Below are 12,374 nucleotides of genomic sequence, written 5' to 3'. Positions count from 1 at the left end.
GCTGTTTACTTACTGGATGTAATCCCTACAGTTGCTGAATAGAAGCATGGTGGTTAGAATTCACAAGACATAAAGGCAACACATGTGGAATAATGCTTTTATCAGTTGGAGTCATGCCCAGAGAAATTAATTTACCCGATAGTCCTTGTACCTAGTACTTAAACTTGAGTGGTCCTCCAGCTTGGACTTAGCGGTACAACCAGTAAAGCAAGTACTTTTACTTAAGTATTGTCTGAAAGTTGAGACATAAAACTTCCTTTCTTGGTAAAATGAAATGATTGTAATGAGTAGCTAGAGTAGAGTGGAGAAATTGGCCTCAAATCTATCCTCCAGGTTAGTTTCACATTATACTTGTTTTATACCTGCTCTGAATGTGGCTCGTTAGATCCTCAATGGAAGAAGTGAGTAGTTGACCCAGCCTTCACAGACCCCCCCCTGAAGTGGTCTGATTTGTCTGGAGATAGAAGGGCAGTGTGGCAAAAATGGAGACAGCTTGCGTATGAAGACTCCACCGATGAGTCAGGGGGTTTCCACATGCACCCACATAGCCTCTCTGACTCCTGTCTTGTACTGGAGAAGTTCCTGACTCTACTTCCAGGTGGTTGGGTTTATCTGTACATCTGACACCTCTGTTAGCAAGCTAACAGAGGTGAATTAATACCCAAGTAAAGCTGTTCAGAGTTTTAGTTATTTAACAAGATAATTAAATGTATTTCTTATTTAATAATAGTGCGTTAGCATTACATTTTTTTAATATTTTACATTATTTAATTTCAATATATATGTATTTTCCTTGATATAATTTTACTTACTTTTTTTCAGGATATTTTCATTTGTTTGAGGTTAAAAACTTAATTGTTCAATGATAGATGTGACAGGTAGCTAGAAAACCTAGACAACTCAGAGACAGACACATGTAGACTGATTTGACATTTTATACTCTTCTCCTGGGCTAAAATACCGGCACCACAAGAGGCTACCCTAACAGGCCAACTGGATTTCATTAGGTGTAATCAAACTAACCAAACACCTTGACTCACTATAGTACAGTAATAGTACGTAATGGTGAAGTGGAGCTACATTATGAGCTGTGGCATAGTGCGGTGGACAGGGCAATATGTAATATAAAAGGAAGGTAACATGATGTTTGTCCACATGCATGAGCTTGTATTACACACTCACATAATTATAGGCCTCAGAATATCACCTCGGCATGCAGTATGTCAGCCGATGTCAGTTCCATGCTTCAGTGTATATTTAAAGAGGCTGAAAACAGAGCCGTGTCCCAGGCCATGGAGTCGTCATGTATAAATAGTAGCGCCTGGTGATGCTGGCTGACTGAACATTACGAGAGAACGGAGCCTGATGAAAGAGACTGAAATATGATTTACATTCAGTGAGCATAGGGCAACATTGTGAAAGAGGGGAGGGAGAGTGGATGGAAGGGCAAGGCAGAGGGAGATGAAGGAAGATGAAGATGGATGGTGAGTGATGGAGTGATAAAGAGTGAGTCAGCAGACGGGTGAGGAGAGAATCTAAATGGACAGCGTTTTAATATTTGAATCAGGTCAGAGTCTGATTAACAAATTATATTCATGTTTCAATAATCAAAATCTCTATCAGGCCACACTTCAGGGCTGCGCACTCATTTGAACCCTTTCCTAATTTCCTTTTTCTTGCGACTGCCCCTCCCTGGAGATGAGCAGATGTCTGTCAGGTTGAGGTTTGAGAGAGAAGCGCTGATGATCGGTTTAGGAAAGACAAAATGGAGAACCAGGAGTTTATGGCCACATTCAACTTAAATGGGGCCGTGTCTTTATGCAGTGATCATTTATTATCTGCTATTATTTCATAATCTATTCACAAAAATGTAAATTGTCTATATCAATCTCGGCTAATGTGGAGTTCACCTCCAGTCTGCATTAATGACCTGCTAATGTCTGCAGCCAGGCAAAATCACTGGACACGTTTCAAGCTTTAAATTATCAGCTGCTCAGCAGATCTGGGTCAAACTTATCATTTTCAAATGGACCCAGTTGGGCCAATAAAAACACGCTTTTCTTCTTTAACAGCAATTACCTTTGTGTTTTAAAGCGAGACACTTAACCCTGGTCAGGTAGGAAAATAGTGATGAAACGCACACAATAAATAATTTTTATATTCCAATTTTTTGTGTGGGGAACAATGTTGACAGTGTGGCTCACATAATATTTTTTAACATGTTTTCAGAGCAGTAGCCAAACTATTCAGCTGAAGTCCTAGAGGTTTTACTGTTGTGTTGACTATAGAGACAGAGGTTTGTACGTGTAGGGCCAATACTACAGTTGGTAAAAGTGGGTCAGGTGGGCGTACACCAAGGAATCCGAGTGAGTTTGCCTCAGTTCCCTGACGCCTACATTCACAAAATCAGCACTATTCCAGAGCACCCAGCGCATTAGTGCTGACCAGCACTGTGCATTCTGATATTCATTCATTTATAAATTAGTAAAAAATCATAAATGATCTCGGTTGGGTTGGTTTATTTAGTTCTTCATTTAATCTGACCCGAATCACATAAAACCTGTCAAAAGTCAGTGTATAATCAGTGGGGTCTTTGAACGGTGGGTCATCGTAACTAAGCTACGTGTAAGTTTGATTTCCAGCCCTTGTACCTAAAACTGGGACAGAGACACAGAGTCTGAAATGGAGAATTATACTGTTACTCATTAACTTTTATATGAACACCAAAAGAGCAAATAGCCTAGTTACTGAATAAAATATTGTAGAGTTGACAAAACCAACTGAAGTACTTCACATCTAATGCAAACTGACCTCCTGCCAATGACGTCACTTTTTAAATAAGCAGTAGAAAACTCAGTCGTACCCAGGTTTTAACCTCACTTCATAAAACCCCAGTTAAAAAAAGAAAGCAGAAGCCTCTGCACTGTTTGTCACACACCCTCAGGAGAGGAGGATTCTGGCACAAATAATGCTGAGGGAGGACTGACTAAATGTTGCATCATGTATCCAAACGGAGTTTTTTACCAGCCATGAGACGAGGAGAAAACACATCAGGCAAGTTTTTATGTGTCAGAAAACTGCCAGGGAGGAAAATGAAGCATGAGCGGTGACCAGAGCAGTAATAGACCATCAGTGCCCTCCGCTGATGTATCAAGACAGGTTGTTATAGCAGAGAGCTCCAGTATGAAAATACCCCATCTGTTTCACCTCCCTTGTCTATTTTGTCTGCTTTAGTATAAATTACATAAATTACGCTGGCTTTGTTGAGATGCGCTGTTTACTTGTTTGTTCATTTCATCTGTCCATCTCCGTTTTGATGTCGTCCTCCTAGTTTCACTAGCACAGCATCTGGGTGTTTGACCTTTCAGTTAATTCATTCTGTCCCAACGCGACTTGGTAGAAAAACTCAAGCCACAGTAACAAACGCGCCTCTCACTGTTGCCTCATATAATCAGACCATATTCAGTCTCTTTTTCTGGCCCGTGGCTCATCCTTTTTCTTTTCTCCCTGTCTGTTTGTGGACTGTGTCTTTTTTGTGCCTGTTTGCCCATGAGTGCTTGAAATATTGATGCGGGTGGTTCTCGCTGTGCCTCTGTTTAGTCGTAATAAATACAGTCGATGGAGGACTGGACGGAAAAAAAAAATGTTTTCATAATTCCGCTGGATTGCAAAAGGGAACACTTACGGCACTCGACGCAAACAACAGCACCAGTGAAAAGGCAGCCACTGGCAACGAGTAGACAGACAGAGAAAGGAGGATGGCATGAAAGCTGGGATGACCTTCACATGAACAATCGACACAGTTACGCAATATGAAGTAGAAGGAGGGAGTGAAGAACCAAATCCAGGCATGACGAGTCTAATGTGAACACTTTTATAACAGTCTGCATGACTGTGTGGCATTTAGCGTATTTTACCTCCCCCAGAAAAGGCTCACCCCCTACGAGCCAATAGAATGTCTCCAGATGTTTACAAGGTTCTTTTACCTGCAAGTGGAAATACCTATCAGTGAGTCTGTCCTTAGGAAGTGGATGGCTTTAATGTGGTCAGAGCAGATACTTATAATATGTAAATCCACGTTAGCTTTACAGACTGCTGGCAGAAACAAAGAGGCGTAAGAGGCTAAGTTTATTATACATCAAAGTGAAAGTGTGGTGAATAAATTGACTATATGTTTATTAGTACACAATAAATAATACTTCCTGTTACAGCGATGCCTTCGCCATTTAGCAGTTTTCCTCTTTCAGCTGCTGTATCTACGTAGGTGGAGTGCGAGTGTGAAAGAGCCTTTACCGTGACAACGCGCGTTTACCTCAGTGAAGCAGCACAAATGTTAACTTCAACTCAAATCGGTGACAGTTCCATTAACTTAATGATGAGGTTGTTATAATTATGTAAGCGAAAGTCTAGTTCGCTTTCTGCTTGGGTGCAGGGACAGACTTTCTGCAGGGTCTGAGAGCTTGTTGCCCTATTATTCCACATAATGCCACCTCCACAATGACGGGTAATCCATCAAATTAAACACAAACGCTTCACATAATTTGATGAAGTTCATGGTTTATTATTTCATGCTGTTCAGATTTAGCCTTTTCCACTTACAATAACCTGACAGCCAGCAGAACAAAGGAGATGACACAGGGGATACAGAATGCCCTAAATGTGTTTTCACATCCATCTTTTGTAATGTGCTATAAACTCTGTGTGCTTGACACTTCATTATTTAGATTAAAAACAACACCGCGGATCAAAGCTATTTTATCATTTTTGTGCAGATTAGTTTCTCTTCTCACAATAGCCTTTTCTCACAAAAGTCTTTCTAGATGACAATTACCTCGGGTAATTAACTCAGGCATTCATTCAGTCATCTATTTGTTCACACAGCCTAAATGATTTAGCCCTAGAGCTTGTGTACAGTGCATTTTACAGGCAGCTCCAAGCATCATGGCTGAACTAAGGGCCTTAGGATACAGTTCTTTAGAAGCATGTTGACTTTAAGAAAAGCTCCAGGTTTAAGGGTTGTTTGGTTGACGTGTTGTAGTTGGTATTTCCCGGTGGTGCAGACTTGATCTGAGGCAAACCTGGAAGCAGTTGTGGAGAAAATCCCTCCTGACAATGTGGGGCACATTATCTAAGCCTGGAATGATTGTTAAGACCTGCAGAGCACCGCTGCAGATGGTTCGCGAAGGTCACACATGGTTTAGAGAAGCCGCTCTGGTCAGGCCCAGTCGTCCGTTTACCGCCGATGCGCCTCGTGAGTCATGTTCGAGAGCAGACACTTGTAAGTTATGCCAGCAAACCCATAAGGCAGCTTTCACAGCCAGAAACACTCATCCTGAGAGCTGTCACAGGGAACGTGCATGTGTAAATACAGCGTCCACATCTCATGTTGGTGGCGTCGTGTGACAAAGGAATGCTGTCATTTAAAATGAACTACCCCTACAGTGACTCATGTGTGATTGGCTTTCTTTTTTGACAGTCACTCGCCATAAAGCAGCCACGGCTACAGCCCTGCTCCAGAGACGCTGTCGCGAACAGCACACAGACATTAAATCACCACAACTGACTCTTTCATTTGCAAAATGCCAGGGGGACACTGGTTTGCTAATCAGTGAAGCCTCTGAGTGGATTCATGGGGACTGAAGGGGCTCAAAACTGAAAAGCAAACAATGAAAAAGCCCAATGAGAGCTGCTGAAATGGAGGCTGGGCTCACACTTTATTCTGAAAGGGAAGCCTTTATAAATCTTGGGAGCACTGGTCCCAGGTGCTCCCAGCTCATCTGATCAGGATAACAGGCAGGCTGCAGACACACTTGAGGGGGGCATAGAGCTGTCGCAACACAAAGAGCAAAGGCAAGGAAGCGTTGGAATAAAGCAGGGTAAGACAATGTACAGGTAGGAGGTGAACAGAGGGAGGGTTAAAGGGAGATAAGGTTCTGTGGTGTTTATGGAGTACATCCTGTTGAGGTGGGTGACCTCGCGCCTCCAAAATGTCACATCTGATACTGAGCCAGTGGACCTTATCGATTCAAAGTGCTACTGCAGCTTTGGCAACTCCAGCAACAGCACTTGGAGCAATGGAAGTGCACAGTAGTCATGTGCAGCGAAAGGAGCTCTGTGGGAAGTTAGTATTCAGAGTCTCTCAACCGTTTATGCAAAACGAACTGCCGATAATCTCTCTTCACACTCTGTGGCCATTGTGGATGATCAGGTTTAAACTGATGCAGATTAAATTAAATTTTTCAGATCAGGAAAACGGATCATTTAAAGCCTATTAAAAACAAGAATCTCTTCCTGTGATCTTAAATGAAAGCGAATCTCGAGACATTTAAATAAAATATTAAGCTAAATATCCATAATGCTGCATGTATGAATAGCTTCTTCACTTGTTGTTTGTACAGACCCCCACAGACTTCAGCGTGTCCATCTGTTTGCTCCAGCTGCGTTTCTTTGCAGTGGTCAGTTGACCTTGCACATACTGTACAAAACGTGGCAGAAGCGGCTGTTTACGAGTGCTAAGGCATCTTCAGAGTTGTTCAGGTGGTGTGTACTTTTTCAGCTCTTGCCTCCTGGCTAGTGCAGTGTGTAGGTGCAGGTGTTTGATTGGGCTGCAGTCTCCAAACTCTTGTATGAGGAAGGTGTGAAGGAGGAAGGCAGGTGACTGACTTGACTCATGTCCAGCTCAGGCCCATATTTCCCTTCTCTTTTCAGGAGCAGACTCCATCAAAGAGTATTATTAAATCCTTCCAACTGACATCATAGCCCCCAGACGGCTGCTATGGTTCCTCCCTCCGGCCTGTTGGGTTTATTGTGTGTTGATCTGTGGTTCTTTTCTGGTTAGAGGTGTCTTGTTGTATTGCCTTGTGTCCTCACCCTTCTTCTACAGTACGTACTGTAGTTGCTACTGTATCATCCCCCGTCCTCATCTTTTACTTGTCTGAAAGCTTGATTTGTTGCTTCCTGCTATGCAGTGACTTTGTTTTCTTAGTAGTTCTGACATTTGATTGTTTATTTGTTTGTGCTTTGTTAGTTTCTGCCTTGTGCAGTGTTTTATGTTTTCCGGTTTTGCTTAATATAGAACCTAGTACAGTATTTTGAGCCTTGCTCTGAGTTCTGTATTTATTAAATCAGACTCGACATCTCTCCAGAGTATTCTTGCTCTTGGGTCTAACCTGTTTGCTATCATGTGTGTGGCACTGACACTTTTTCTCACATGGGTTGAGAAAAATGAAACCTCTGAACTCTATCCTACACTAATTGACTTATTAAGACTGACATTTTATAAAGCGAAGATGACACGGGCAGGAGGGGAGGGAGGACAGATAGAGAACATTTGAGCAGAGAGAGGTGGACAGCTCTTCACAGAGACACTCAGTGCGCCACAGCATGCCATTAGAGTCCTACTAGTAGGAGCATGGCTTGTTAGAAGATGAAAATGTCAACAGCTGACATGGGAAAATCAGCGTAAAATGGTCAAGTCCTTGCACACGTGACAGCAAGCCCATCATTTTCTGGATGAGTCTAATAGGCATCAACACGAAGGTGAAGGGTGTCACAGACGAGCTCTGCGAGTTACCATGGTTTCGCTGTCATGGGTCGGACTGGCCTCTTTGTCGGCGCCTGTCACGCATGAAATGGTCCCAGATGGTCAGCACTGATTTCATTAGCTGAGTGTATTTTAAGAGGGCGCAGTATTTTTTTTCACGGGGATTATCTGTGGCGACAGGCAGGCAACATTTAGACAGATTTCACCAAGCAGCGGCCCTATTAACTCTGCCAGCCTGTTGGTGGACGTCAGGGAAGCCAGCCCTCGTCTGTTTCACTCTGTGGGAGCCAGCGCTAAAATACCCATGTGGCAGTAAGACCTGATGGTTGCAGCTCTCCTGATTCAACGGATCGTCTCACAACACAGGTGGTAAAAGTTGGGGCTTGCCAAGCACCAAATAGGTTGATAAAGGAACTGGTGTCAACCATTGATGAAATACAAAAAACACAAATATTTAATCCTTGTGTACCCTCCAACAATATGTCTGTCTGTCTGTCTGCATGTCTGTCTGCTTGTCTGTCTGTCTTGTTTATTGGTTTCTCTTCATTCAGTATTTTTTGTTTCAGTTCATCAGTAAATACCTTGTTGAAGGTTGTGTTGCATTCCTAGCAACCATTGATAAACACGCAGTAGTTTTCATCAAAAGTTAAATGTTTAATTTGATTTCATAAAAGAGGTTAATAACTGTAATAGTGGTTGTAGTAATAGTACAGTATAATGTGCTGTACCTGATGCTCTCTCTGTGCCCTTCACAGGCTTTTCAGAGATTTGTTGGCTGTTGTCAGTAAAATCTCCTTGTGCAGACTGACTGTATTTCTTTGGCTTTTGAAAACGCCTTTTATGGCCTGGGCTGTAAGAAAAACCATCCTTCATGCCAGTAATGTGAACGACTTCAGGCAAAGTTCCAGCAAGATCTATTTTTGTGAAACATGTTTACTGTCAACTCTAAAATTTTATTGGCTTTATTTGACTTCTTGCTTGCTTTTGTGCCAACTGTAGCTCTGCAATGTAAATGGTCCTGCATGTGAAATGTATGTATTAAATATAATTTGTTATTTTCTTATACGAGAGATGATCGGAGTGGTCGCGGTGGCTGAGCAGGTAGAGCACCCCATAAGCGTAATATACACGAGTCTTCCTGCACGTTCTAGTGAAAGGGAAGTGCATCTTCCTTTAAAAGGTTTTAGCAACTGCTTAATGACCAAACACTGCTTGTTCCTAACTTCTTCAAGTGGAAGATTTACTCTGTTTATCATCTTTGTGATGCGTTTCGATTTTGGACTGTTCAACACATAAAAAATGAAATTGTTGGCGCTGTAGAGAGTTGTCATTGCTGTTTGTTGCGTTTCCTGACATTTCACCCTCTTCTGATCCCACAGCATCACCAGCCATGTACATAAACAGGGCCTGGCTACAGTTTTAGAAACTGTCTCAGTTTGTCTGACTTTAGTCATGAAGTCATGTGGCATTAAAAAAGTCAGGGCTAGATTAAGTGAGAAGATAAAATACATGCAGGGTAAAGATAAATAGGTACTTGCAACGACCTTTGCTACAACATGCAATTTGTCAAGCTGGCACGTCATTCCTCAAGCTGTCATAGACGTACGTGTCTGGGTTCCACCACCACTTGTACACTGTATGAAAAGAAGCGTTCTGTGTAGAGACGTGATATTTATGTGGTGCTCTGGGAAAAAGAACAGACTCATTAATAGACAACATGTACATGTCACCTCTTAATCAAGACAGTATCCATCATGTTAGTTAATGATCAAACAGAACAGAACTAGTTTCCTCTCTTGTGCCTTCTGCAGCCTATTCTTAATTGATATTTCATATTTCATCAGCTGTGATGCAACTTAAAGTATCTATTGAAGTACAGGAAAAAGAATCCCTCGCAGCGTGTTCCTTCCCACTCACACGCCACACGTATTCATAATTTACCACTCACATTAGCTTTGAGTGAAGAGTAAACAAGCTCATCAGACAAGCGAAGATAAATGTTTCAGGCCCTTTAATGGCTCTCATGCAGTGACATTCACTTCTCTAACCAGCTGCAGCAATCTCCGAGCGCCGCAGACACAGGCCTGTACAACATCCGCACCCCTTCTGCACTTAATCATCCCCTGAGCAAAGCAGCACCTCGTCGTGGACAAAACGCAGCTTAATATCTGCAGCCGAACGCGGCGAACAGGGGAGCTGCGGCTGGCACTCGGTCTGAGCTCCTCGCAGCTCACTGGTTTGAGCTTCATTTGTTTTGAGTGCTACTTCAGTAAGAGTGAGAGAGTGACAGTGACAGAAATGGAGCGATAATGTTTACATCCTACTTTTGCTGCTGTATGGTGCATGTAGGCAAATATGCAGAAACCCATTCACATCTATCAGAGATCGTACTAAATGGGATTTCTGAGGACAGTATTTTTTCTTTTGGTGCGTGTCACAAATTATGGTTGACACCTTCAGCAAAGGGAACTGCGGGTCGAGCGAGCTGTTAAAGTGTGTGTGTGTGTGGTTTGGCCGTGTGCAGAGTTGTTGCATGTTTCTTGTCACTCCGTTGAAAAGGAAAAAAAAACCCTTTGGGGAGTACATTTGATTTGCAAATGAAAAAAAACATACCCGCACATTTGCAAAGACACACGCCCACACACACACACACACACACACACACACACACACACACACACACACACACACACACACACACACACACACACACACACACACACACACACACACACACAGGTGTGTTCATTCCCCATGGGGGTGATTTGCAACTGAATAGGCATGTTGCACTGGCTGGCTGACTTCTAAGTTTTGACAAAGTGCTTCCAGGGAAAAAACAAGCCTGTATGCACCAAGGACATGCCATTTACCAAAGCTGCAGCTTTTATCAATAGAAGTCTGTGAAAACACCTTTAGTTACAGCTCGAGTGGCTCTATTAAAATTCAACCAAGTGCTGTTTGCACTACCTTTCCAGTCAATGCCTCATACTCAAGGTCGTCGCCCTTTAGATTCACATGTCTAGTGTGTGTGTGTGTGTGTGTGTGTGCCTAAGTGTGTGTGTTCATCCCAGGCGACAGCAGCAAAGTTTCACAGCGGAATCTGGAGCCTAAATGTCAGCAGATGCTTGACTTTATCATAGTTGATGTAAGGTACAATACTGTATGTGTGGTGCAGTCCTCCATCCTGTCAGGGTGTGTACAGACTATTTGGGTGCAGCCTGCTGGATTTGATGACCTACAGCGTCACCTTTTTGTCTCCCTGTAAAAAAAAAGAACACGTGTTTCCTCTGATAGCTCTCTCTCTATCTGACCAGGAAGTGACAAACGTCCACACCTCCCCGTCCAAAAGGGTGTCGTCCAGTTGCCTCACAGATCAGACCATGGCTTCAACTCAGGACAATGCTGTCTGTGAGTATTTTCTTGCTTTTCTTTTGGGGAATTTTAGATGTGATCATTTTTGCACTGGTCTGTTAACCAGGTAACAAGGCTGCTAGCTGGTTAATGCAATGCTGTGTCCCATTTGTTCAATGAGATAAACATTTGGCAGAAAGCAACATTTGAAAACTAGATGCTCTTCCTGTAGATAAGGCTGCCTCCCTGGCAGCTTTTTAATGGGAGGCTTGCGGTCTGTAGATACTGTGCTGCCATTACTATGATAGCAACGTCGCAGTGGCTACGTCCAGCACCGATAGCACTGTACCCACAGTGCAAAGTACAGTCCATTCTTCACAAGAATCATATTGTGTTGATCATGGACTGAGCTACTTTAATGCAGCTGTGTTAAGGCCAAAGAGTGAAGTCCGCGCTGTGTGACTGCAGCGTTCACCCCACGACCAGTACGAACATTCAGCCTCAGAGCAGTAAAAATACAGGAAGACTGTAGTTAACAAAAGACGGATGAAAACAAATAACACAGCAAATTGAGCTGCTACTAATCTGTCAACAGTTACATTCAACAGATTAAACTTAGGACAAAGACGAAGGACAAATACAGATGTTGAGTGGCGATTAAAAGATTAAAATAAAATTTAGAATGTGTTTTAATTCTATCTTTGAACAGTAACAAGTAAGTGGTGGGGCAAACTAGTAAAAGCCTTTCGTCTCGCATCGTGGTAGACATGCAAATGTGTAGGGTAATGAATGTGTTGGTAGTCAGACTGGGTACGTGGCATCAACGAGAAAAACAATTACTTTCTTTATACAGTACCTACAGTACAGTGCACTCTATGAATGTTTTGGTCAGGTGTCAGTAGATACAAGCTGCAACACAGCATTGACTATACAGGTTATATCTTTACCATTTTTACCATTTACCATGATAAATTGTGAGCAAATGTTTAAAACTATCTGACTGATTGACTTCGCTAGTTTCCAACAGCAACTACTGGTGGTGCAATCATAGGCAACGCTTTTGTTTTTCACAGAGCTACAGTTTTAAAAATGCAAATGACAACAGAGACAAGCTAAAATGATGATGTCAAGATAAAAAGTCCAGTAACAATTGAATTACAAGGAGTAACATGAATTATAAAATAGTAAAAAACTCTTAGAGGTAACATTACAAATGATAAATGTGTAATTTTGCGTGTCTAGGTCTGAGGAGTCAGGGGTGATGGCCTGTAAAGCATCAGGGCCCAGAGACCCATTATCTTCTGATCCACCCACAGTTTTCCCTGTTTCCTCTTTTCCTGTTTTTCGAACACACACACAAATGTGTTGAAACTCAGCAATGCATGCCCCATACCCTCAATATATTCACCCACACACACTGAGAGCCTCTCCATCCCACCTGAGATCAGTCAGGCTTTGTCTTGCCTCCCGTGGCTCTAAA

At 42.5% G+C, this 12,374-nt stretch overlaps 1 protein-coding gene across 5 annotated transcripts in view; it reads left to right on the top strand.

Moving 5' to 3' along the window:
- Nucleotides 1-12,374, top strand: part of xirp2a (xin actin binding repeat containing 2a) — a 51,515-nt gene that overhangs the window by 7,122 nt on the left and 32,019 nt on the right. For 4 of the 5 annotated variants that reach the window (XM_029128766.3, XM_029128800.3, XM_055502535.1 and 1 more), the window contains one exon: nt 10,858-10,951. In XM_029128766.3, the coding sequence (XP_028984599.1) occupies nt 10,858-10,951 (94 nt within the window). Of the gene's footprint in view, nt 1-2,162; nt 3,055-10,857; nt 10,952-12,374 lie in introns of those variants that run through there. The other variant, XM_055502539.1, reaches the window with a different exon arrangement.

This window comes from Betta splendens, chromosome 2 (genome assembly GCF_900634795.4).
Source record: "Betta splendens chromosome 2, fBetSpl5.4, whole genome shotgun sequence".
Lineage (NCBI taxonomy): Eukaryota > Metazoa > Chordata > Actinopteri > Anabantiformes > Osphronemidae > Betta > Betta splendens.
The sequence above is the reverse complement of the archived record's forward strand: the minus strand, read 5'-3'. Positions and strand labels throughout refer to the sequence as shown.